We start from the raw sequence: 26,898 nt of genomic DNA on the forward strand, positions 1-26,898 counted from the left end.
TTGGAGCAAGAGTTAAAAATAGCTCATAAACAAAATGAGCTTCTAAATGAGAAAATTGATTCGCTCACCAAAGCGCTAAACTGGACTCTCAGACAAAACAAAAACCTGGAATGTGAGCAAATCAAAAAGTTAAAACAACAGATAGAGAAGGAGAGTTCCCAAAGAAGTCAGTTGTCATCTGAGGTTGAACAGTACAAAAGTGAAGTCGAAGAGCTTCAAACCTCTTTAAGAAACTTTGAGAGGAATTCACAACAGCGAGTTAACAGGATGTTGGAAGATAGAGACCAAGTTTTGTCTCAAAGCACAGCAGACAAAGTTCCAATTGAAAAGTATAAAAAAGAAGTCAAGAGACTTCAGAATGAGACGTCCCAAAAGAACGACAAAATCAGCAATAAAAATCAGGAGATTATCAGTGAAAATGACAAGTCTAGATGTCTTGAAGTTCTGGAAAAGCAGTTGAAAGAGGCAGAGAAGGAAAATAAAATTCTTGTCAAAAATCCTTTTGAGCTGGAGAGAGAAATTACATCCTTAAATTGTCAGGTAAAGGCACTAACTGAAAACAAGCAGAGGGATCAAGAACTCATTAAAGACGTCACTGAAGAATTGTTTAGGGTAAAAAAAAAGTACAAGAAGATGAAATATGAGGATTTGACGGACTCCATAAAGCGCAAAGAGGCTAAAGTAGAAGATGATGTTGCAGTGGAAGAACCTAAAAATGAAAGCAGAGTTGAAACAAACGATAAACCTGTTGAAGAATCAAACCTCCAGCTGCCCAATACACAGTCAGTGCATTATCGAAGTACCTTGCCTCTGGGTGAAGGCAAGTTACTGCCAGATCTTAAAGGCCACCTCACAACACAAGGCAAGTTAAAACAACATAAGCCAATGCCACCCAGCGAAAGGAAGCCTGAAAAGATGCCATTTAAAGTGGCAGGCAGGAAGCTTGTTCTCCAAGAAAACTGAACGGAGAAAAGATAGTGGTCAACCTGGCAGGCGTGCCACCCTAGATAAGAATGTTAAAGTTACCTTTATGAAAGAAACAAAATATTATGAGGTGTATTTGTGAGATACACCTGGGGGCTGGGCTTTAACCCATGGAGCCCAGACGGGCACAGCCGAAGAGGAAACGTGTTTCCTTCTTCACATGGGCTCACCACCAGTGGGAGAGACATCAGAGTGGGGTGCAGCGTTGAAAGGATGGCAGCTGAAGGTGGGGACCTTGGTGACCTGATCCTGAGCTACAGAAGCTTCCTGTACGACCAGTGTCAGAGTCTGATCCTCATTGCCGTCACTAACTCGGGCTCATTTCCAGTGAGAGTTGGACTCCGCCAAGGCTGCTCTTTGTCACTAATTCTATTCAGTACTTTTATTGACAGAATTTTAGGCACAGCCAAGGTGTTGAGGGGATCCGATTTGGTGGCCTTAAGATTGCATCTCTGCTTTGTGCAGAAGATGTGATCCTACTGCCTTCATCAGGTCTTGATCTACAGCTTTCACTGGAGCGATTCGCAGCCGAGTGCGAAGTGGCCAGGATGAGGATCAGTGCCTCCACATCCGAGGCCATGTTCTTGAGCCGGAAAATCTGCTTAGGATGCCTCCCTGGTGAGGTGTTTCAGGCACTTCCCACCTGGAGAAGGCCAAGGGGAAGACCCAGGACATGATGGAGGAACTATGTTTCTCAGCTGATCTGGGAACTTCCGGACCAAGTGGCTGGGGAGAAGGAATCTGGGCCTCCTTACTTACAGCCTGCTACCCCTGTGATCCGAAGCTGTCACGAGTGCTAAAGCTACTATTTGCTCTGTGCTCGTTCACGTGGAAAAGTGGGCGTTTCCCAACCCTTCCTTCATCTTCCTATGAAATACATGAATGAAACCTGAAATTTATTTTTCCCATTTATTTAATTTTTAAATTTTTATTTATATGAATTATTTTCATTTTGCTCCTTAAAATGCCCAAATTTCCACATAACTTTATATTTTGACCTGTCTGATGATACATACGTTTTTGTAATTATGTAATTATTAATGCCTTATCTTTGCTGTTGGGGAAAGATAAGGTAACCAACCGCTGAGGAATCTATTCAAACCAAGACTTATAAATATTCAAACAGTTTCAATGAACTGCTCATTTTTATGAGGTCATGACAGATACAGACTCATTTACATTAGTCATGATCAGCAGTATTTAATTTAAATAGCACCACAGTCCTGTAGCTGCAGACAGACGCAGAATTCAGTCGTCCATTTTGATCATTAACTTCCTTTTGGACAGTGACTGGTATTTGTTTGAGGATCATCATTCATATTTTTATTAATCATGCTTTGCCTCTTTGTATATTCCTCATATACTATAAAGTATTTCCTTTTCTTTTGACAAACATAACTGCAGTGGAGCAAAAGAAGACAACATCCTGGAACTTTTTGCTGCATTTTTGTATAAAACTCGTGCAGTTCCTCTCGCTACCACTTGGTGCCACTATTGCTTCGTTTAAAGCGATGTGTGCGCACTTGTACTTCGTTTTATTTCATATTTCACTGTCTTTTATATTATGATTTCAGAAATAACCTGTTTCTGAAGATGCAACAAAATGAAGAGTTTTGTTTTGGAAACATTTATTGAACATGCATGGCAACGGAGTATTAGGGCAATTGTAGATAGAAAACCCCAGAAAGTTTGATATCAGAGGTTTTATAGAAAAAACTTGGAAATCTATGAGTTTGAAAAGTCAAACATTTATTTTGCAAATTACATTTTTACTACAAGACCCTTATATTAGTGGGATGTATAAATATACATCCATATGGAAACTTTTCTTGCAGATTAAATTTAGAAATGCTCTGATGTTATAAAACCATTCCATCACCAAAAGCCCAATTGATGCTGGTAAAGAGCATTAAAAATGAATTAATGAACCTCTTTGACATCCAGGATTAAACATTTCTTATTTCTACTGATACATCCAGAGAAAGTGACATGTCCACTTTAAATCGTATTTCTCCCTGTCGACCTCCTCCTCTCCTCTTCTCTGCCTTTTTTTACTGCCTCGCACGGCGGCGAGCCTCTGTCTCCCTTTTTTTTTTCCCCTTTCTGCTCGCACGGCGGCGAGAAAACCAACACAGCAGATAAAGTTAAAAACTTTTCCCCAAATTACAGTTCCCAGACCCCAACCATGGTTTCAAAGCACATTTACAACAAACAGAAAAGCGACGCATGGACAAAACGTCTGCTCGGTGGCAGAGTCGGACACACACAGCTGACAGAGACACAGCTGACATAAAAGAGACAACTTTACACAAAACACAGAAATGGATCCACGCTCCACAGAGCTCCTATTTTTGTCCTCGATGGCAACACTTTTTACTTCTACTTTGTACTTATCCTTTGTACTTCTACTTTGTACTTATACCTCATCTGAGGAGCAGATCGCGATCAACCTTAACCCAATATCTACATTGTCCTATGGTGGCCAGCTCTCACCGCTTTTAGCGTTTCTCGAGCTGACTCAGATTGGCCAGCGCGTTCTTTTTCGAGGGCAGCACTCCTCGGGGCCAAAACCGACAAAACAGGCTGTTGCCTTAAACGGCCCGTCCAATCTCTGCTCGTATCTCAACACGAAACCATCCTCTGCTACCATTTGTTGTGATTAATACTCAACGGACCCAAAACGTGTGAGCACACGAACAGGAAATCAGCCAACACAGAACAATCAGAGTTGAGTAAACGTCTCAACAGTTTCCTGCCCCTATAAGTGGGTCTCGACTCACTGGGGCTATGGTGGCGCACGGGGTTAACACGCCCCACATTTGGAGGCCTTAGACCCGCGGACGTCGCGGGTTCGACTCCCGGTCCCAACGACCTTTGCTGCATGTCCTCCTACAGATGCAGCTCCTGTCTGTGTGTTAATCTGTTTATAAAAAATTCTTGCTGTAACTGCGAAATAATTTCCCTGCTGGGATGAATAAAGTAATTTTTCTTCTTCTTCTCCGCCCCCTAATGTTCTCAGTGCTCCCTCCGAGTCCCCCCCCCCAGTGCTCAACCGTTACCTCCTCCACCCTCCTCCATCGTCGCCCGCCGGACCTTCCTCGTGGGGTGTCCTGTGTCTCCGCCCACTCTTGTTGTGTTTTGTTGCTTTGGACTTGTTTTGGAAGTCTTGGAGCCGCCCTTGGGGGTTGGGGGAGTAACAACGTTACTGTTGTGATCTGTGTTTTTCTGTGTTTATTTTGAGTTTCTGTGTCTTCTGAGTCTCCATGTTGTTCTCTCTGCCCCTTGATTGTTCCCAGGTGTGTCTCATTCCCTGATTACCTGCTGTGTATTTAATGTCACCTGTGTCACAAACTAAACAAACGTATTGAGAGAAAAGGCTAAGAATATAGTAGAAGTAATTATTTGACTGCAGAAATAAAAGCTAGCTTGACATCTTCATAAAGAGTCCAAGCTTTTGCATGTACTCCAAAGGGTTCAAGAACAGCTGCTGATTTCATTTGGGCTCACCTTTTCACCTTTTTTTTTTTTTTTTTGGTGATTTTAGTCTGACCAGCGAAATAATGCGAATGATGGCTAAACCAAAGGCTATCCAATCATTAATACAGAAAGGAAAGTCAAACAATGTAGTAGAAGTAAATAAAGGCAACAAAAAATAACAAAACATCCGAAATAAGAAATAAATTATGCACAGATTTGCCCAAATGTTGATTGCATAGTTTCTTTTTTGGCGGTAAATTTCTCTTTTATCCACACTTTTGTTGCTATATTTCACCACCGTTGGCACAGTTTGTTCAGTTCCAGACTTGAAATTGTTTTTCTGAAAGCTAAATCTCTCCTCTCCTTCTTCGTACTTATCGTAGAAGTAGATGAATCCTCTTCTCTTCATGTCTTCTACACAGCCCTCATCTGCATCGGTTACCATTCCATCTTCAATTTTATATACCGTTTGTCCACATATCACGTATGTATAAAAATTGTACATCTGGGAATTTTGGATTTCACAGCAGATGACCGAGAATAGACAGAACAATTGGGTTCCCGTTTCTAACGGAGCTTCAATGGTTGCACTGGGAGTCAGAAGCAGTCCGCCGTCTTCATCACTGAGCTGTCGATGCAGGTACATGCAGATCACATCTGTTGTGTCGAGGATGCAGATATTCTCTATTCTACAAGAGCTGCAGCATTTCTTCAGAGAACTCGCTTGCTGAAGATGGCGTTCAAAGAGAGATGCTGTGGTGTCATCTGGTCTTGTGTTTTTCAAATTAATCAGGACACCTATCTTTGTAGAGACCAGTTCATCTATCTCACAGTCTGCACAAGTCATAAACTGCTGCAGTGTGCAGGTTACTTTGACAGCATTCATTTTTAACCAGACCAAAACAACATTCAATAAAGAAGAGATCTCAACCTTCTGACCTGGCTTAGAGGTATTTAATGCTGTCGTTTTGCTCACAAACTTCATGCACTTTGTGAAGTCAAACTGCTGAACACTGCATGACTTTCGGCTCCTTGGGAAATCTTCTTGCTCTGGGTCGTACCTGGAGGCACCAGATGGATATCCTGATGATGCTTCACAGGCCTGCTGAGCCAAATACTGAGCCATGTACTTCTTTATAACTTTCAGGTTCAAAATGCTGTGCATCGTGACATTTGCCCATCTGTGTTTGAAATACTGGCAAACGTGAATGACTGGATCAAGATCACCGTTTGTTGGATGTTCCTGGTTAAGTGCATGGGGACTCGGCGTACTGGCTTTGCTTTCCCTGTCTGTGTCTTCAGCCTCAGCGCCGGTGCTCTCACTGCTCGCTGTGGAGTTTTTTTCCATCAGATTGTCTGGTTGACTCGAAGGTGTCGGCCCGCCACAATATCCATTCATCGTCGACATATCGGCTGCGTTTTCAGGGCCGCAGCTCCTCTCCTGAGAGCTACCTGTGAGCTCATCTCTGAGTCCGTCCTGACCTTCTGAAAACTTCTCATAGATGTACATGAACCCGTTCTGCCAAATGTCGAACACACTGTTTGTTTCTGGGGTTGTGACCTTGTCATTTACAGCCTTAAACAGCAGGTCTTCATACACCAGATAGGTGTAAAAGCCGTCAGCCTGAGAACTCAGCTTGTCCAGACAAATGACTGACGATAGACGGTACAACTGAGTTCCAGTTTTTATGGGGATGCTAATGGTTGTACTAGGAATCACGGTGTGTGGTGAGTCCGCCCAACCGCCGAACCATGGCAGATGCAAGGTTATCACGTCAGTGTCATGGAGGAAGACGTTTGTCGCTGAGCTGGATGAGGACAGAGAACAATCCTTTCCTGAAGCCAAATAAATCCAGTTGTTCAGGAGAGAAGCGGTGGTGTCCACAGGATTTGTGACCGGCAGGGTGATGATGGGACCAAAATCCAAGATGGCTGGCACTTCAGCACTTTCTTCACAGCTGTTATTACTGTATAAAATGCATGCGGTTTCAATCCCTCTCTGGTTCAACCGGTCTAACATAACCCTCAGAAAGTCTTTTAACTTGTTCCTGTTTCCTGAGCCCATATTTGGTTCATTCTCACTAATCTCTGTCAGAACTGCTTTGATTTCCTCTTGGGTAAAAAGTTTCCCTAGATTTTCCATGTCTGTATGGAGAAAACTGGCGCGTGATGGAGTTTCTGAAAAAGCTCCAGAGATCTTCTCAGGATACTCATCCACAAACTTTCTGGCTTTCCTGAGGTTCAGGATGCTGTGCATGGCGGCACTCATCCAGTTGTTGTTGGAAAACTTGCAAATGTTGACTGAAGAAGGAATTGTTTGACTGTCGCCTTGGTAGCAACGATCTGCCAAATCTTCCTCAGCCAGATCTGAGCTGACCAAAACACTCGCTGCTTCACAGCTACTGGTTTCCATCAAATCTCCCGTCATTCCCACGTTGCAGCTGCTGTCCGCAGTGCCATGTTCGTTCTTCATTGTGCTCATTTCTTTAGCACAAACTTCATCTTCAGGATGTTCTTCAAATCCAGAACATCCGTTTCTATTCCCAAAGGTGGAAGGGATCGGTTCGCTGCTCTTACTCATATTATGCTCTTCAACAGAAGAGTCAGCAGGAACAGTGAAAGCCAAGCAGTCTTCTGGCGTTTCAACGGCCGTTTCACTGCTGTTCTGCTCCAAATCAGCATCAGCAGCGTACCGGCTGCTGAACTTCTTCATCGCAGTAGTAATTACATATCCAAGAAGGAAACCGACGTGGAAGAACATGATGTAGTATTTCTGAACTGATCCTTAGAAATACTAGAAATTCCTGAGAATTTGTTTCTCTTTCGAAGTTGTCCTAATCGTACGAAACGATTCGTCACAATGCCAACCTGATCCAACCTGATTGAGATGCAGAGTGAAGGAGAAGTTCTGCCTGCCAGTCATATAGAGCCTCTGTGACTGATGATGTCTTCAGCCTCTGTGACATCATCAGTCACAGAGGCTGATGACATCATCAGTCAGCTCACTCTTTTGAAAAACGTCTATTTTTCTATATTAGATGTTTTATTGACAGTAAGAGATATGAAGTTGTTCCTCGGAGTCACCAGCAGGTGGCAGCAGCGCCTCCTCTCAGCTGTCCGGAAGTCTGGAACAGACTCAGCTGTTTCTCCCAGTAAACCGGTTCGTCTCCCAGTTTTCTTTCAGTTAACTTCCTTTTGGACAGTGACTGGTATTTGTTTGAGGATCATCATTCATATTTTTATTAATCATGCTTTGCCTCTTTGTATATTCCTCATATACTATAAAGTATTTCCTTTTCTTTTGACAAACATAACTGCAGTGGAGCAAAAGAAGACAACATCCTGGAACTTTTTGCTTTTTTGTATAAAACCCGTGCAGTTCCTCTCGCTACCACTTGGTGCCACTATTGCTTCATTTAAGCGATGTGTGCGCACTTGTACTTCGTTTTATTTCATATTTCACTGTCTTTTATATTATGATTTCAGAAATAACCTGTTTCTGAAGATGCAACAAAATGAAGAGTTTTGTTTTGGAAACATTTATTGAACATGCATGGCAACGGAGTATTAGGACAATTGTAGATAGAAAACCCCAGAAAGTTTGATATCAGAGGTTTTATAGAAAAAACTTGGAAATCTATGAGTTTGAAAAGTCAAACATTTATTTAGCAAATTACATTTTTACTACAAGACCCTTATATTAGTGGGATGTATGAATATACATCCATATGGAAACTTTTCTTGCAGATTAAATTTAGAAATGTTCTGATGTTATAAAACCATTCCATCACCAAAAGCCCAAATTTAATATGAATTGATGTTGATAAAGAGCATTAAAAATGAATTAATGAACCTCTCTTTGACATCCAGGATTAAACATTTCTTATTTCTACTGATACATCCAGAGAAAGTGACATGTTCTGCGTTACAAGACTATATTTGGAATAAAGTCACTTTAGGAACTTAAAATGAATATAAATCAGAGATTTTTATGTCAAATGTAACAGTAAAACGAAAAAGCAATTCACACATTTTGACAGAGTTATTTATGCATGTGTGAAGTCTGTCTGGTGTGATGCTTTGCATGTAAAGAGCATCTTTAGCCAGTGGACAGGGCCATAATAGTGGCACCGCCGGTTTTGTAGGTCATCTTCTTCCAGTGGTTCATCCGCGTTGTCGTCATTTCCTGAAACGGGCGAGCGCATCAACAGAAACATCAACATAAAGCACTTCCTCCATCAGCTGAAACGCATCATCAGAACCAGAAAGATGAAAGTTTTACCTCTGTGAGCCTCGGTCTCTGGATGCAGTGAACGTACGGCTCCGGAGTAGTTTCTATTTGCTCATCCACCGTTTTATAGCAAACGGCACAATCCATCAGTGGCTGTGGATAATAAAGATAAAAACACCCAAGGTTTTAATCCTGTGAAAACATGGTTAATCTTTGGTTCTGGGTCTTAGCTCACTCTGTCGTTCCTGAACGGACAGATACGAGAGTCTGAAGCTGCTGTTCCTTTGGCACATCTGGTGGGCCTCAGGTGGAAGTGATGGTAGAGGAAACGCACACCAAACCCTTCCTGCAAGACACCACAATACAGATTTATTAGTCAAAAAACATATTTGTTTTAGCTAAAATGAAGTAAATTTGCAAATGGTTTGAATCTGCATGAGAGACAAGTCTTCCATCAATAAAAGATATCATAAATGGGTTGAATATTGGTTTGATTTAATGTTAATCTGCTACATGTACAAAGATTTTTTTCCAGTGTAGCCAAAACAAAACAGCAAAAACGATCATTGATGATGGAGAAGTAAAGCACCGATGCTCTGATTTTGTACATATTCATCTTGTTGGTATGTCTTTGTGATATACTGTAATTGCCATTAAAAACGCAAATGTAAAAAACAAAAAACAGTGAAAATCTTAGCTGTGGCTTCCATTTTCCATCAAATTAAACATTCCTGCATCATTTTGCACAACAAATGTTGGAAAAACTATCCATGTGTAATTTGAGAAGACCAGATGTGTAAAATAAATCAAACAGGGATTTTTATGGATTTTAAAGTTTCAATTTACTATGAATTTGGAATCCATGAGTTCTTCTTACCACTCTTCAACATGGCAAAGACAAGAGAACTTGTTGTTGATACTAAGTCATGAAATCACAAACAATAGCTACTGGTTTAAGCATTTTCAAATCTACAGCTGTAATTTGCAAAAAGCTTTTCTTCTCCCACCATCACAAACATAAATATGAAGTTTGCTCAGCGCTGCTGGGATTGTAACTCTACTGCTTTGTTCTGGTGAAAGTGGGATTGAGCTTTTCTGCAATAGACAATTGAGCTGGATGCAGCCAGAAACAAACGCATGAATATGTATCATGCCCATTATGTACGGTGGAGGATCTCTTATGCTGTGGGACTGTTTCTTCTTACCTGACAAGTCTAGAAAGAGTGCCAGTAATTATAAATTCTGACATTTTTGAACATTATGAGTAAAAATCTGGAGGAGGAAACTTAAATTGGATTATTTACATTTTTTTCTGATGGATAACAATTTAAAACCTGGAGAAAAATGATTAAAGAAACTCCTAAATGTCATCCACCTGAAATGAGGCTACTGCTATAAAACGTCTTCTTTCTGGCTGCCATTTGGGTCAACTGGCAGAAACTGGTTTAACTTGTGTCAGAGATGGCATTGTTTTTAGAGTAATTGATCATTTCTATAGCAACAGACTCGTCAAAAAACAATCGGATCCTTTTATTTCACACTGATTAACTCCAAACAAGATCCCACCTTATTTATTCCCTCCACTCCAGATAGGCTAAACTTTATCCAACATTTTTTATCTAGCAAGAGCAAACTTGTTTACATTATGGGTTCCAAAGTGCGCTTGATCCGAAACAGATGGGAAAACAAGTCAGAACCAGAACCTCCTGGAAGCAGAGAGGAAAAGAAACTGAAACACGTTTAAACCAGAACTTCAGTACAAAAACACAAAGTCTCCCCAAGTATTTTTTGGTCTAGTTTCTATCAAATATCTTAGCACACTGGAATAATAATGTTTCAGAAAGACATTTTTGCTTGTTTTAAGTTTCCTTAATTTAGATTTTAAAAACTAGTTCTGCTGGCAGATTATTTCACTTGTATAAGACATTTTCCCATCTTACAAGTGAAAGGATTTGCCTGCAGATCTAGTACTTTTTCATCAATATTAAGGAATTATTGACTTTTATATATATATATTTGACTAAAAAGTTACTTGTAAGTTTATTTCAAGTGTGCAAAGATATTTGGACTAGAAACTGGACCAAAAATACTTTGTAAGATTCTGAGTTTTACATTTACTTTGTAAAATCAAACTTATGATCACATTTTTGTGGACATGAGGGAACAAGCCTGAGTAATCAGCCCTGACGTGATTTTAATACCAAAGTTCCAGGACTCAGTGATTTCACAAGATTAGGAAAATGTAAATTAGAGAAACTCAAACTTACATCACGTTCATTTTTCTCCACACTTTTCAAAAAGCGAAAATGGTGTTTGACCCCGGAGTTGGTCAACAGCTGCTCCAAGGCGAGGTCGACTCCGGCCTTGTCGACGGTGGGCAGCTGATCGTACGAGTCCTGGGCCTCGGCAGGAAGCAGCAAACCTCCGGCGCAAACCAGCAGCAGCAGCAGCAACTCTGCAGCCATCTTCCTCCAACTGTGTGCGAGGAAAACAGCCAAGCTTCAAGGGGTGAATACCCTTCCCCTCTCTCTCTCTTTCCCTTTCACTGCTGGCGTCCAAAACAAGTCCTATTATGGCTGTGGATGTGAACTGGAGCAATGAAGAAAACAATCAGAAGACTCACTGAACTGAGTAATAATGAAACTGAAGGAGAAGGAGATTAAAGCGTTTCTCAAGAAGATTTAGAGAGGATTTATAAAGGAAACTGTTCAGGAAAAGCAGGATTTCTCTTACAGACCCAAACAAAAAGTTATTGGCACTTCTAAAGAAAAGCTTCAACATTTCATCTGGTTAGAGTACAGACTGAAGCGGCCACTTAAATGTTTCAAATCATTAAAACAAAACTAACTAATTACAAAATATGGACTAATTATTTTAATGTCTAAAAAAACAAAATCTACTCAAACTTAATTTGGTCCTATGTGCAAATATAACTGGTTAAATAAAGAATTAGTTAAAATTAGGACCTATGAGACAACATGAAGTAGGCTAAAAGATCCCAAAAAGCAACGATATTACATCAGTCAGTCTGGAAAACCTCGGGCTGCGATCACACAGCAGCCGAATGCGACCAAAACCTTAAAGAATGCACCAATACAAAGATTTTTGTCAATATCTTCTATTAATAATATCGCTGTTATGGTTGATAACCAATATTTATTGATATTATATATATTTCACTACCATTTTGACGCCTTTAGAAAAAGAAATCCAGAAACAGATAAAAATAAATATCGGTTGTTCATATTGACCCAATTTTATTTATTGGGTCGATACCGATATGTTACAACATGACTATTATCTGCCAATACCGATGTTTGTGCCGATATATCGTGAATCTCTACAAATTTTACGTTTTTGCCCATATGTGACCTATATCCTATTTTTTTCTTGTGAATCTGAGCAGCTCAATCCCAATCTCTTCACCGTCCCAAAACAAATCTGATTTGTCTATGTAGAGCTGATTCCGATACGTTTCCGATTGTTTTCAAAGCGTCTTCAGTGTGAAAGGTCGTGTTGAATTTTATCAGACTTTTACAAGATTAACGTTAATGTTACTTTGCCGTTACGTGGCAACTTTTCGTTGTGTTTTTGTTTTGCGTTCCATCTATTTGCTGTTGCGTTGCGGCTTTTTGTTGTTGCGGCTTCTTCCTGTTCTGTTGTGGCTTTTGCTTTTTCTTGACCTATCTGAGCCACCGTAAGTAATGAATTACTTAAGTATCAAAATTAATTACGTTTTTAAAATGTTGGGGTGAGATCAAATACAGTGCAACCCAAACAAAGCACATAAAACAATCAATCTCTTCTCAATATCAAGCAGCTCTCAGCAACTCCCCATTGAATCCACACACATGAAATCAACAGAAAACAAGGCACAACTGAAATATAAGCAATTTTTTTTTATTATTCTGTATAAAACCACCTTGGGCAACTGCCCATATAGCCTAGATCACCATACATACAATAATGAAATATTTAGCAATTTTGTTTTTTTACTTATTTACCATTTATTTAAAAATTCACATCAATTTTTGGCATTTTACATGATTGAATTGTGGCATTTGTGGATTTCCATACATGCTGCAGTCCAAATTGTTATTTTAAACTTCCTCATCTAGTTGGGGTCATACAGCTTCATCTTCATTTCTGCCCACCTCCAGTTTCTGGTGAATAGTTTGCTGCATATTTTACTCTCTGTCTGTAGACCACAGATTATTTTAATCTCTACTGGAGCAGCTTAATTTACTCAGACGTTGTGCTGGCACCCAAATATTTTTTCTGCTTTAAACGAATCGAGCAGACTGTGAAAAGGCATCAACAAACAGTGACTAGGTGAAGAAATTAATTATTTTTGCTCTGCTTACAGGGATAAGATATTTAATAAACGACGTTAATATTTTTGGAGGCATAAAAATAGATCCTTTAACTTCTTAACCAGCTTATAAAGAATATTCAAGTCGAGATTCCCATTTTATAACCTTTATTTTTGAGTTTTTGGTTTTGTTTTTTTTCCATCAGCCAGAAGCCAAACTGGGAAATGTGTTTTAAAGCCCAGTCATTTATTTCCAGAAAACTATCTTAAAATTTCCATCTAACTCTGATGATACAAAATGCTGTAAAACCCTGCAACCAGACAAGCTGTGGTCATAGTGGAAAAAGAAAGTACACCCCTGCTGAATCATAGAGGTTCACATTCCAAAGTAAAAATTATTTAGCCAACAAATTCCACATGGTTATTTATTAAAATAAATACATCCCTGCTGCTTCATTTTCGATTGAGCAGGAAGTGTAGCAATCAGATGTTGCTTATTAAAGAAAATCTACATTAAGAATGGAGAAATCAGTGCGTTAGAATGGTCTAGTCAAAGTCCAGACATCAATCTGAGAGCTGAGCAGAAATTGATATGTCCAAACTTTAATGTACCGAAGCAACGACATAAAGAGGAGTGGGTCATAATTCCTTAGTATGATTCACCGAGGAAACTGTTTTAATATAAAAGTTAAAATCTGGAGTGTTTTAGAGGGAATGTGGGGAAAAAACAAAACCGGTGTACTCACCTTTTCAGACACAGTTTTATAGTTTTGGCTTTTTCCAGTACATTTTTTTTTGGCAAACTTTAGGTTAAAACAGCAGAACTGAAAGAGGGTGAACATGACACCACTGCGTAATAAAAATGTAAAAATGCAACAAAAGATAGAAAAGTAACTAGATTCAGTAATAAAGTGATCTTAACGTTTTATTTACTAGATAAGTGTGTTTGAGTAACGTGAGAGAGACGAGAGGATGGAAAATTATTTCTATTTGACACTATGCACTTTATCATTACTTTGTTAGAAAAAAAAGATAAAATTGACATCATAGAAGTTAGTTTTGATAAAACAATAAACGAGGAGACGGAATAATTTAGCTTTGACGTGTTAAACTTTCTTAATTGTCTCCAACTGATGAGAGAAGAGTCGGCGTGCCGTATTTGTACTTCAGAGCTTGGCATTGTTCAGCTCTGGTGGTTCTCATGTCCTGCAGAACAAAAGGAGGAAAGTCAAACCCAGCACAGACTTGACACAGGTCAAGTCTGAAGCAACAAAAGGTCAGGAAGGGTCAAACGGACCTCGGTCAGCGCTGATCTGTGGACGCAGTGGATGTACGGCTGCGGCTCTGCTTCAATCTCTCCCTCGAAGGTTTTGTAACAGGTTACGCAGTCGATGAGCGGCTGCATGAGCGCACACAAACAAAACAGCAGAGGCATGTCAGAACTGGCCCCTCCAAACCCACATTCCCCAGCTTTCCCAGTTCCAGTGAACTGCCAAATCAGATAAACAAAAAAAAAAGGAAAGAAGAGAAAAGAAAGGAAAAAACAACCCTCACCCTGTCGTTTCTGAACTGGCAACTCGAGGCGTCGACGGTTCCTTTCGGGCACTTTGTGGCTTTAAGGTAGAAGTTGTGGTTTATGATTTTTACATCAAAGCCGGGCTGAGGAGGAAGTGAAGCAACAATGATATTAATATTAAAAATGCTCTGGAAATTTATTATAATAAATACTATTTGTTAATATTTTATTAAAACTTTATTTAACTAGATAAAAACCTAACAAAAAAAGACAAGTAAGGCAGCAGAACATGTCAAAGTACACTGCAAAAACAAAATATATTACCTAGTTTCTAGTGCAAATATCTTACTACACTTTAAATAAGACAAAACTGACTTACAAGTCAGGTTTCAGAAAGATATAGGAGTAGTCTTAAGGCATTTATTCCTTAATATTGATTAAAAACAAGTATCCGTTGGGAAAAAGGTCTTATAAGTGGAATTAGGAATTATTGGCATAAAACAAGCTCCTATATTTTGCTGAAACCTTACTTGTAACCTACTTTTATTTTAATTTAAATGTATTTCATCAAGTACAGTACATTAACCAATGTTGTATGTTAAAAAACAAACCAAACATTGTGTTGTACATAGGGGTTTTTTTAGCCAAAAGCTCATTTTCAAAGGCAGGTTCATTAAAAGATAGCAAAATTAAAATTTCCTGTCACACACAAAAAGACAAACATTGAATTTCTGTCACTATAAACAAGAAAAACATGAAAATTCTGTTTTATTTCAAATGTCCTAAGGCATTTGCACTAGAAACTAGACCAAAAATACTTAGAAATAACAAACGTAGATATTAGAAATATATGAAACATTAACAATTTGACAAAGTGCAGTAGATTTTAGACACAGGACCTCAAAATTAGAAAGCAACAGAACTTTACCTCCATTTCGGACTTTTCCAAACTCCTGAAGAAGCGAAAGTGATGCAGGATGCTGGCATGGGAGCTGAGTCTCTCCAGGGTCAAATCCACTCCCTTCTTGAAGGATTCAGGAAGGTTGTTGTAAGCCGGCTGCGTGTCGGATGGCAAAGCCAGGCAGCCAAGGCTGAAGACCCAGAGCAGGAACGCAACCATCGTGGTTAGCTTGTGTCTGTGGGGCTGAAAGTGGAGCAGCCGACCCATATTCCAGAAGAGAGGGGAGGAGGGGCATCCGGCCCTCTTCTTCCCACTGAAGGACACAAGCTCAATCATGCCACATTCCGACTTCAGGAGGCGGATTTTAGACACGATAAACTTTTATCTTCCAAACCAAGTTGTCCAACATAATTATGTACTAGCCTGCTGTGCTTCTAAAATATTTGAACCTAAATATGAAAAAAACAAAAAACATTTTCATCTTTTTTCCACCAATTTTATTTGGCAGCATCATGCTGTGGAGTAAATAGAGATATTCAGTAGTGGGCACAGCTAGCTAAAAAGTTAATTCTGCCAAGGCTGAAACACTAATAATGCAACAGGTATTAATGCTAAAGTGCTAAGTTAACATGGTATTTGGTCCAAGCTAATGCTAAAGAGTTAAACGGTATTAGTGAAAACCAACACTAAGCCACTAATTCCACATGTACTACCAGATGCTAATGCTAAAACACTAATACAACATAGTATTAGCAGAAGCCAACATTATAATGCTAATTTGACACCATTAACAGAGCTAAAGCACCAATTCAAACTGGTATTAGTGGAGCTAATGCTATTGGTGAGTTCACACCAAGAGCATCTGATGCTTCAAGTTTGACGCGTGTGCACTTTTGGTGCGTTCACACCAAATGTGCGTTCACACCAAAAACGGTTCAAATCACGCCTCGCTAGAAATGCGCCGCAACAATCCTCGACGTGCCTCCACATAGACTTTGAATGTAAAGCAGACGCGTTTGGTGTTAATGTAACATAAAGCGCTAAAGAGATTAATCAAGAAAGCCTGCACCAAAATCAATTTGTTGCCTGGGGAACGGCCTAAATATATGTTTCCAGACATTAGAGAAGACTGAGGCTGTAACTACTGCCAATAACCACGGCCTTGTTGTGAAATGCCTTTTATGCTCAAGTTTTTACAAAAAGATCTTAAAATTTTATCACAAGACTGTTGGTGTAGATTAAAACAAAAAAACATTTGTGTTTTTTCTTTATTTGAAGCAGGGATGAGATGTTCATAAATAAAAAACCCAGGTAAATATAAAATACTTTATTTGTCATCAATATCTGATGGACAAGTTATCAGCAACAGTTTCATGGACTTGTATTGCAATAAAACCAAATCTACACACTTCATAAACGACTTGATCACAGAATCTGAAGCTACACAGGCACACTTATCAGAAACAACAGACTGCACAAAACAAACAAACCACTTCTACCAAATCTTTGAGTGTTTGCATACATTAAAAGCAGAAAAAACTTCTTTAGTATTCTTTAAACCAGGGGTCTCAAACTCCAGTCCTGGAGGGCTGCAGTCCTGCAACTTTTAGATGTGCCTCTGCTGCACCACACCTGAACAGAATAATTAGGTCATTAAGGCTCTGGAAAACTGATCTACACAAAGAGGAGGTAATTAAGCCATTTCATTCCAGTGTTTTGTACCTGTGGCACATCTAAACACTGCAGGACTGCGGCCCTGGAGGCCTGGAGTTTGACACCTGTGCTTTACACAAACAGCAGTGATGCATAATCCAGAGATGTTTGAATAGTGCTGAACACTGTAACATGTGCAATCCTAAACACACTTATAGGTCACTTCCCCCCACCCCATAGGCACTTCACGTTTTGTGACCTTTGACCCCAGAAAGACACCATCTCAGTCAGGCTGAGGCATTCAGAGGGGAAAAGTAGTGTTTGACATAATGTAACAGAAGTCAGTTTTAAAGTGTTTGACAGTCAAAGATTTAACCGCGTGACGCATCAATTTTCTGCTCGGTCTGGGTGGGAATCTGAAATGATTAAACAATTTTAACAGAACAAAAGTTTAAATATGGAATGTTTTAGAGTGAAAGCGGAAACCCCCCCCCCCCCAAAAAAAACCCGGCAGGATCAGATCGGAGATAACCAAACTGCTGCAGCTTGTTATTCTAACTGCAGGTATTTGGCACTTGGACAAAATGGTGATTAATTTACAGCATTTCCTCACCGAGTCACAACATATTATAACATTAGTGACAGACAATTCGAGTCCATCTATACCGCCACTGTATTTTTTTAAAATAAAAAGTGAACTCTGCATGATGACAAACATGATTTCATGGCATTAATGTAACAGTACAACTGCATTTTTTGGTGAAACATTAACAGTAATCCAAGATCCTCCTCTGCTTGTGATCTTGCATCACTGCAGGCACTGAAACTGATGATTTTTAAACTGTAGCATCCGAGTTAAAAACAAAACAAAATGATGAAAAAGCAGGCTAAAAAAAAAAATATCCCTCAACTAAAGCCACACTACGAACACTAAGCAGCTAAAATAATTACCCAGAATACAGTTCAGATTTGGTTTCTTATGAGAAAGTGCTACAAGCTTCATGTTTAAAGTGATTGACTGTCTAAAATAAGACAGAATGAGGAGAAAAAAACTGCTCAGTATCTCGTTTCCTTCGTAAGGCGCTTAGTGGGTGTAAAGGAAGAAAAAACATGACTAGCACTAACAACATGTTAATGTTAAGGAATGTATCCTAGATATCTTCCACATATTCAATGTGAATCATAGCAACCTTTCAGGGCTAAAAGTAATCAGTTTTGCACATACGTCTACTGCTATATATTAATTTTTAGTTTGCAATCACTTTGTTTTATTTGGAATCTCTTGTCCCCTGAAATAAACGTTTAAATAAAAATAAAATGTCATGAAAAAATAAAGAAATAAAGCTAAATCTCTTCATTTTGTTGTCGCTATCAAGCACAAAAAGGCGCCTAAGCAGAGATGTTGTTGACCAGATTCTTCCAGCAAGCTTTACTTTCAATTTTCTGACCCGGAGATCAGCGGTTCTGATGGGGTTCGGTGTCGAGTGGAGTTGGACTGAGTGGTGATGCGAGGCCTGGGAGCGGCGCTACACGGGCATGTGCATCTCGGAGTATTCGTCGTAACAATCGCGCTCGTCAAACTTTGGTTCTGCATCATCACCATCCAGCTAAAAAAAAAGAAAAAGTAGGGAGATGGATGCATTAATTTTCAACAAAATGAAAACAAATGTCCTATTGTAGTATTGTATTTAAAAAAGCTGGTTAGTTTCATGTTACTTTTGTGGTTTTAAACTAAATTTTGATTACTGCATGATATTTTAAACCTCGATTCTTATGAATCCTGATGTCTGTCTTATTTTTAAAGTTTTGAATGAGTTTTTAATCAATGGGTGATTTCACAGAAAAACCAGAGGAAATGGCAACATACTGAGGCGCAGAACACGGTGTAGCCAGAAGGTGGCGACTATGAGGCGCTCATTCATGGAACAGACTACCAGAATATGAGTGAAAACCACACAATTTAAAAAAACAACAACTTGTGTATTGGTTGAACCAGTTATGGATCCATTCATGTCTTCCACTTATTGTAGAGAATCTTCTATCCTGTTTTAAAAAAAGTTAATTTTACATAATACTGCCTCTTTATGTTAAAATCCTGTCTTTTTGGAAAGGTTATGTCCAGCGATTTTGTAGTGTTATTGCAAAAGTAAAGCTCAACAAATCTAGCTGCAACTTTTTCAAAAAAGTTGCCACAAATTCAGCAATTTTAGGCTGCAACAATAAAAAAAACAAAAAAACAACCTCACACCATCCTAACAACATACAAAGAACAGAGTCTGTATTACAGGAGGTTGAACAGGCTCACAGCGCCCCCATGTGGTTGACTTACACATGCTATCTCTCTTTCGTTGAAGATGCGACGCAGCACGAACATCTTGACGGGGACGGTGAGGAGGAGGACAAAGGGGAAAGCCAGAGACGCCTGGGTGGACATGACGGCCCAGAGGACGGCCAAGCACACCATCTGGATGCAGGTGAAGAGATGCATGCGCCACGTACGAACCTGATGGACACAAATCAGTCCAGTTTATCAACGGGAAACGTACATTTCATATCAGTACCTGCAACTCATATGAAACACTTATATTTTGATACATTTTAATTATTTAAGCCTTTTCTCTGCCAGAAATCTCCCAGAATGCTGTGCGGTTTTGGATCAGGGTTCAATGAATATTCCATATTTTGAATATTCTATCACCAAAGAGTTTCCTCTGGTGTATTATAAGTCTGGTGGGCTGCCAGGCTTTATTTCTGGGGGAAACATTGCATCAGACATATCATCTATTGATATTGATTACGTGTTTTTAATCTGGACTCACCTTGCGTACGTAGGTGTGGTCAGGGTGATACTTTGACGGCATGAGGAGCAGCATCATTCGCTCTGTCAGCTGGATGCCGTTGAGCGACATCACCCCCATGTAGAGGAAGATGCCAAACAACACGGCGAGGGGAATCTGACGCAGCAGGTCGCCGATCACAATGGACAGACCTGGACACAAACTCCACCAGTAAAAGAAGCTTTAATGGGAGCAAAAAGGTACCAGTTTGACACTCACCAACCATGATGGCGACCAGCAGCCCGGTGACCCTCTGCTCCTTCACCTCCTGGATGCGAGGCTTGTCTCCAGGGGCGACGGCTGTGCTCATGACCGTCAGGGCATTGACATGGGTCACGGAGCGAACGGTGGCGGCGGCCATCCACGGCAGGCCGAAGAGAGCCGAGCTGCCGCCAAGGACCACGATGAGCAGCAGGTCCAGGTGGAAACCAGAACCCTTCAGCAGCATCCGCTCCTTCTTACTGACGATGAGCCTGAAGGAGAGAAAAGGAGGATAGTTTTTCTAGAAAATCAAATCCTGATGCAGACACGCAAACCTGAAGCTGCAAAATGAACAGAAACAGATGCTTACGATACATCTAATACAGCTGAGGAAGGAAGGGAGGATTAAAACAAGCAAGCAAGAGAATGAGAGAAAGCAAGGAAGGAAAGATGAAAAAAGCAACAAGGAAGAAAGTAAGGAAAGAGGAAGTAAAAAAAAGGATAAAAAGCAGCAAGCAATCAAGGAAGGATGGATAAAGAAGCAAGGGACAAAGAAAGGGTAAAAGAGGTTAAGGGAAGAACCAAGAGAAAAAGGAGGGATGCAAGGAAGAATAAAAAAGGAAAGAAGGACACAAGGATAAAAGGGAAGGAATATAAAAGCATAAAAAGGATCAAAGGAAGGATAAAGAGCAAGCAAGGGAACAATGGCGGAAGCAAGGAATGGAAGGATAAATAGAAGAAAGAAAGAATAAAAAGCAGGGAAGAGTAAAAGAGGAAAGATGAAGATGAAGGACAGATGAAGTGAATAAGGACACAGAAAATGAAAGATGGAAAGACTTAAGGAAAGGAGGAATGAAGGACAGAAAGAAAAATTCATGCTCCTATATTTCCACTCTTGGGTCAGAGGTTTCTCAGCTTCCCATCTGTTTATTCGCTGCTTGACCATCGAGGATCAAATCAAAATGGCACCTACGGTTCTACTCACGTTGTGATCTGCGTCTCCATAAAGATCAGAATGAAAACCAGCAGCGCGGGAAGACAGCAGGCGAACATCATCCAGACGGGAAACTGTCCATCCGAGCCCAGAGGATTGATGATCCAGCCTCGCTTGTTGGGACTCGTCACAGAGAAACCGCTGGGGACGCTCAGTTTCTGGACAGAGGACAGAGACGACACTCAGCAGCATTTGGACAGGCGGCTTAGAGGGAAACCACACCACTGAAACCAACCTGAGTATAAGTGTCTTCTATGCTGTAATCCATCAGAACCATGATCAGGATCGCAATGGGGACTCCGAAGTCTCCAATAATCCTGCGACACTAGAAAATAAAACGCAAACTGGTTGGAAACGAAGAGGTGGACACAACCAATCACAAGATGTCGCTAAATATTCATTTCCTCCAGGAAGTTGTGATCACAACCATTAATGCAAATTTTGCAACTTTTCCACTAAGATTAGGATCAATAACTAACATTTTCTGTATTTCCTGTTTTTCTTTTAAAAATGGCATGTTCATACGGTCTTCAACTGAGAATAATAGTTCAAATAAGCTAATAAAGCTCTAAAATCATCTTAGCTTTAGTTTAAATAGTTGAAGATATTGACCTCCTATTGCAGAGGTGCCCAAAGTGTGGCTCACAGATCATTTGCAGTCCCGACGCTGCTTTTTTCAAATCTGCTTTGAAAGTATTTATTAAACTTTGCACAATACAGCAAAACATTTTCAAAAAGAGAGCGACCAGATCGTGTTTCTATTGCGGCGTGCCGACTTGAATCGTTTCTACGTTCTTCAATAAAGCCCAAACAATGTTGCAAACTTGAGCTCTTTGTTTTAATGAGGAAAAATTAAAAAAAGCTGAACTACTACTCAAGTTGAGTAGGTAAAATATCAAGATTTTATGTCATTTTTAAGGTTTTTTTAAAGCATATTTGATTGAGTCTCGAGTGCATTTATACTGACAATTTCAGCCCATTTGACAGAAAAACATTTCCAGTGATGCTGAATACTTTTCATCATATAAATCATAAAGTCTCACACTCCCGGGGAAAAAAGCGCTGTTCTTGAACTTCCGCAGGTAAAAAGCAATGAAGAACGTTCCGGCCATGAGAACCAGAGAAAGCAGCGCCGTGTTGGGCTCCCCGGTAACCGTGAAGATGTGAGTGTCGTTGTGCTCCCTCATCATGATGTTTCCTTCTACAACTTTTTCTTCTTCTTCTGTGGTGCTGTTGATTGAGCAGCGTTTCAGCGGGTGCTCCTTGAATATCTGAATGCAAAAGTCTTGCATTAAACACCAACCTAAAATAACTGCACCGTCCTCAATCTGGATAATAACAATAATTATTAACAATAATAATAATAATAAACCTTCAGCCCATTAATCTTTCAAAGTAAATCCATCATAACAGATTTCAGGAGATCTCGTTAGGAAAACACTCATTTTGACCCCATGTTTTGAACGCCGTCCAAAGATTAGTCACTTCGGCTTAACGTCCGTTACGCAAACAAAAACTTCTCTCTCTCATGCGTACCCTCCCCAGCTTGATGAAGGTCTCGCAGATGAAGATGAGGGAGATGAGGAAGGAGAAGATTTCCTGGGTGAAGCGGGAGACGAAGCGCACCAGGAAGCTGCCTTCGAAGGCCACCGTGAAGATCACGATGACGATGAGCCAGAAGCCGATCCAGACGCGGCCCGTCAGGTACTCCATGCTGTTTGCTTTGCAGAACTGTGGAGACACAGAACAGTGAGAAATGTGGACCGACCAGCGTTCATGTCAATGCAAGTCGTGGAAATTAAGCTAGAATTATTTAAGCTTAAAGTAAATAATTTTGTGTAGGCAACTGCAGCCCAGTTGCTATAATTTAGGAGCAATTTAGAGCAGAAACGGCATTTTAAAAGAGATTAATGACCTGAGACTGGCAGCATAAGAACTCTTTCCACTTCTCCACTGCCTTTGACAGTTTTAAAACATCTCGCATCATCTATTTTCTGTCACATTTGAACAGTATCATCATTTATTCTGCTCATTTGGGGTGTACCTCAGGGATGATTCCTTGTGCCTTTCAATTTTACATGTCGTTTTTATTAAAATGCCGTTACTGTGTGCAGTTTAATGATGCAAATCAAACTTAATCAGGTCCACCACTAAAACTTACACTATAAAAGGCTTCCTCAAAGACCAGAATGGGTCCAGAAAAACCAACAACTAGCAACGGCTGAGCTCCGAGTAAGCAGAACAGGATGCCCTGGACCGCTGTCGAGATGATCAGCTCAGAAACCCCAATCAGTCCGTCTGTCTTCTCACCTTCAAATAAACACACACAGAGCTCCTCAGTACGGAAACATGAACAGGATGAGATCTGAAAATCCTTCTTAAGAGACCAGAGTTTAGTGGGCAAAACTGATGGCAAACATTGTCCAACTCTAATGTAGCTTTATTCTATGCAATTTACCTCAAAAACAAAAGAAAATACACCTGTTTAGAAGAAAAGTGTAATGTAAATAAGTGGAAATAAATTTTAACCAAAACTCTCTTGAAAGGTTGAATCTTAAAGAGTTATTTTGCAAGTTGCATTCTGATTTGGAAATCTCTAATTTGCACATATTTAGAACAACAAGCAACAAAATGGAAACAATGTTAAGCTAAGGCTAAAAACATGAGAAGATCCAGTATTAAGCCTAAGTTTTTTAAACTGGTAGTTGACGGCAACAAGACATGGGTCAGCTTGTGGAGAGCAGCAAACAGTAAAAAGACTCAACACTGAGTAGACCTGTGAAGGCAAGTCAAACTGAATAGCTTAACTCAAACAATGGTCAAAAACAAAAGCAGTGGTGTGTTGGGTTTACTTTGTCTAAGAGTCTTTAATTGCATTTAATTAGACACCAGGTCAGATGATTTAAGCTTAATTCTAACTCTAATGTAAAGGGTGGAAAAGCTTTGGAAACGATTTATTATATCCTCATTTCCAACATTACAAAACCCTGACATTTTGAAATGAGGAGACACATCCATACCTAGTAAACCTCCAAATGTGATAGCTGGAGAGAGAGCAGCAAAGTAGATGAAGATGACCGCCGCCATGCACTGGCTGTTCAAGGCGTCGCTGAAGTCGCTGATGTACTTTGGGTATCGACGCTGAATGTCTCTTATAAGGCCTCCGAAGGGGCGGTTTGTGCGCTTCAAGGGGTCGTCTGACTGTTTTGAAGGTTTGAGGAGGGCCTCTGGGTAAGAAAAGACATTATAAAGCAGTTTTTCTCACTTTTTCAGGCTGATCAGGACCACTTATCTTGAATAACACATTTTAATATACCTGAAATTAACCCTCACGGCAATAAACGGTCATTTACATGCAGTACCTTGCAGACCACTAGAGGACGGCTGAGGACCACAGTTTGAGGAAGACCGTAACAGCAACATGATAAAATTATGTTTCCCCTTGATTGTAGAGCTTACCTTTCTCCTCGAAGCTTTTCGGCTCTTTAGCCAGCAGTTTGACCTGCTCTTGTTCTTCCCTCTTACGGAGCATTTCTCGCTGGAAGCGAGCAACAGAGCGAAGCAACTCGTCGTCTCCCATCTCCGATGGCGGCAGAACGATACTGCAGTCCAAGAAGTTGTTGATGGCATTCAGCAGGTCCTGCCTGTCGTCCGCCAGGTAAGCTGCCTCATGAAATTGCTGAGGACAAAAGAAAAATGCACAAAAATCAACTCAACATGTGTTATTTAGGGTTTTGCTTCACCAATGCACTCCTTGGGTTTTCAGCACGCCCAACCAAGGCCGCCATCTTGTGGCATATGTGAGCGAGTTTTACAGCTTCTATTTAGTTGGACTTTATATTCAGGTAAGTTTTATGACTGAATATAAAAATCATGCAATAACACCAGAATAAAGTAGCAACAATACCAGAATAAAGCAGTAATTGTTTGAAAACTTTTGTGACCATTATATTAAATAGAAAGTTAATCTTTTAACACATCAGCATCAAATCATTAGGACTATTTCAAAGAAAGATCAACACAAATTGAGCTTATTAAGTCAGATCCTGATAACTAAGCTTTTTTCCCCTCATTAAAACTTTTTTTTCTTAATTGGAGATGTTTCTGGTAATATGACGACAACTTTCTGGTAATTAAACAAAAATTCTTGTAGCCTGGTTCTAATTCTTCCTCATGCAACTCAGAGCAGGGATGACTAAAACAAATGGCCCTTTTTGAAAATATTTCCTGTAATTTCTTTAGAAAGAGAACAAGCAAAATCAATTAAATTGAGATCTGGCACAAGAAGCCAAGCCCCAGTCAACAGCATCCATTTATTTTTCTGCTCACCTTGTCAGACATGAGGGTGGAGATTGAGCGTCCAATCTGATGGTAGTCCATGCTGGTGGTTGGAGGTCCAAGCAGAACGAAGAGGAATCTGACGGGCACAGGAACTTCCAGAACGGACTCCAGTTCCACCGCCTCTTGGAGCCTCACAAACGCCATGGTGGGCTGCTCCAGGAAGTCGACGCAACCTGGAAAAATACAACAAAAGTCAGAGTATTAAAGCGGATGGTTTTTTTTGCTTCCATTTGGGTCTCAGCTCCTTCTATAAACAGCCCAAGAACTTAAAAAAAAAAAAAGGAAACTGACATTTTCTGGAAATAAGTTAACGTTTTTTGCCGTCTAGGAAATGAGCCGTTTCAAAAACCTCCAGAATGTAATGCTACAAATCAGCAGTCACTGCACCGTTACCAAGCAACACAAACAGAGTTCCAGCACGTTTGGTCAGCTGGTTTTACTGCTGTATGCGCTGTATCATTGGTTGCTGGAAAAGGCAAGAGTTTTGTTGTTGACTAACCTAGCTGCTTTTCAAAGTTGTACGGTTGTATTATAGTGCATCTGTTCGTAGTCACTTTCATGTGACTTCAAACGTTGAGTTGGGGGTCTTGGCCAGCAGCAGCTTATTTGGATTTAAGTTTAAAAGGAGGCCCTGATACAGCGCAATCTGAAAGGAACTCAAAATATCAGAACTGAGCAGACTGAAATCTCTTATCCAAGAATAATTTTGACAAAATATAAATATATATTTTTGGACATAGACCTATCCTAACCTGCTTAAGGTGGAACCAGAACACATAATAATTATTTTGGTTTTGGATATGAATAACTTACCCACAAGCACCACGGTGGCCTCAGCATTTTCCGGAATCTTCTCCAGCAACTTCAGCTCGTGTTTGGACTTGGACCGATGCATGCCTGGCCCCAGACATGGCTCCTTCTGCTGAAAACGCAACACAGACGATGAAGTGTGAGCGAGAGCCTCTACCAGCCAGGGGGAACCCAGACGTACCTGTGGCTCGTTCCTGTCTATGTCGATGCGAGCGTCATTGTCCACCGTGGAGTTGACGGTTCCCATGAGCGGGTCGGTCACAGACGGCTCCAGCTGATGGTTGTGGTTGGCGGTGTGGTGGTATGGTAAAAGGCTGCCGAGGCTGGCTGCTGAGATGTTTCTGGGGAAATGGCTAACGTGCTCCTTTTCATCGCTCGGGTGACTTTGGGGGGCAGCAAAAGGGAGAGAGAGGTTGAGCAAGAGGAAGAGGGGCAGAGACCAAGCATGAAGCCATCTACTAGCAGGAAGCAGCAGAGAGGGAAAAAAAAAACTTTAAGGACAGAAGAAACAGCAGATTTAACATACGAGTATCGATAACTTTGCATCTTTAGGGCCATTTGAAACCACCGGAATAGTTTTGTGGCTTCCACTTAGGCAATAAGCTCAATAATTTTCATTTGCATGATTTATTATTTTTCTC

At 40.3% G+C, this 26,898-nt stretch overlaps 2 protein-coding genes and 1 long non-coding RNA gene across 6 annotated transcripts in view; 1 reads left to right on the forward strand and 2 right to left on the reverse strand.

Moving 5' to 3' along the window:
* Window positions 1-12,576: 12,576 nt before the first annotated feature.
* Window positions 12,577-15,772, reverse strand: LOC114136669 (uncharacterized). Its single transcript, XM_028004813.1, has 4 exons — window positions 15,449-15,772; window positions 14,559-14,663; window positions 14,302-14,403; window positions 12,577-14,210 (listed from the first exon to the last, which is right to left on the reverse strand). Exons 1-4 carry the CDS (start codon window positions 15,755-15,757, stop codon window positions 14,121-14,123), a joined length of 606 nt encoding a protein of 201 aa, XP_027860614.1. The 5' UTR covers window positions 15,758-15,772; the 3' UTR covers window positions 12,577-14,120.
* Window positions 15,773-18,389: 2,617 nt separating this feature from the next.
* The window catches only part of slc4a2b (solute carrier family 4 member 2b), a 45,303-nt gene continuing 36,794 nt past the window's right edge, over window positions 18,390-26,898 (reverse strand). For 3 of the 4 annotated variants that reach the window (XM_028004797.1, XM_028004798.1, XM_028004800.1), the window contains 14 exons: window positions 26,439-26,640; window positions 26,261-26,369; window positions 25,436-25,620; window positions 24,566-24,785; window positions 24,127-24,333; window positions 23,268-23,416; window positions 22,643-22,837; window positions 22,150-22,377; window positions 21,342-21,431; window positions 21,098-21,264; window positions 20,131-20,384; window positions 19,894-20,063; window positions 19,404-19,577; window positions 18,390-18,681 (listed from right to left, as the gene is read on the reverse strand). In XM_028004797.1, coding sequence (XP_027860598.1) covers window positions 18,601-18,681; window positions 19,404-19,577; window positions 19,894-20,063; window positions 20,131-20,384; window positions 21,098-21,264; window positions 21,342-21,431; window positions 22,150-22,377; window positions 22,643-22,837; window positions 23,268-23,416; window positions 24,127-24,333; window positions 24,566-24,785; window positions 25,436-25,620; window positions 26,261-26,369; window positions 26,439-26,640 — 2,431 coding nt within the window. In that variant the 3' untranslated portion in view covers window positions 18,390-18,600. The remainder of the gene's footprint in view (window positions 18,682-19,403; window positions 19,578-19,893; window positions 20,064-20,130; window positions 20,385-21,097; window positions 21,265-21,341; window positions 21,432-22,149; window positions 22,378-22,642; window positions 22,838-23,267; window positions 23,417-24,126; window positions 24,334-24,565; window positions 24,786-25,435; window positions 25,621-26,260; window positions 26,370-26,438; window positions 26,641-26,898) is intronic. The other variant, XM_028004799.1, reaches the window with a different exon arrangement.
* LOC114136670 (uncharacterized) lies at window positions 24,649-25,581 on the forward strand. The gene is made up of 3 exons (XR_003593858.1): window positions 24,649-24,764; window positions 24,837-24,951; window positions 25,444-25,581. It is a non-coding gene; the product is annotated as an uncharacterized LOC114136670 (long non-coding RNA).

The sequence above is a fragment of the Xiphophorus couchianus genome, chromosome 21 (assembly GCF_001444195.1).
Source record: "Xiphophorus couchianus chromosome 21, X_couchianus-1.0, whole genome shotgun sequence".
Lineage (NCBI taxonomy): Eukaryota > Metazoa > Chordata > Actinopteri > Cyprinodontiformes > Poeciliidae > Xiphophorus > Xiphophorus couchianus.

Coding starts and splice junctions, on each gene's coding strand:
- LOC114136669 (XM_028004813.1), bottom strand. CDS start 15,757: ATGATTGAGCTTGTGTCCTTCAGTGGGAAGAAGAGGGCCGGATGCCCC. Junction 14,664..15,448: donor TGGAAAAGTCCGAAATGGAG/GTAAAGTTCTGT, acceptor CTTCCTCCTCAG/CCCGGCTTTGATGTAAAAAT. Junction 14,404..14,558: donor GCCAGTTCAGAAACGACAGG/GTGAGGGTTGTT, acceptor GCGCTCATGCAG/CCGCTCATCGACTGCGTAAC.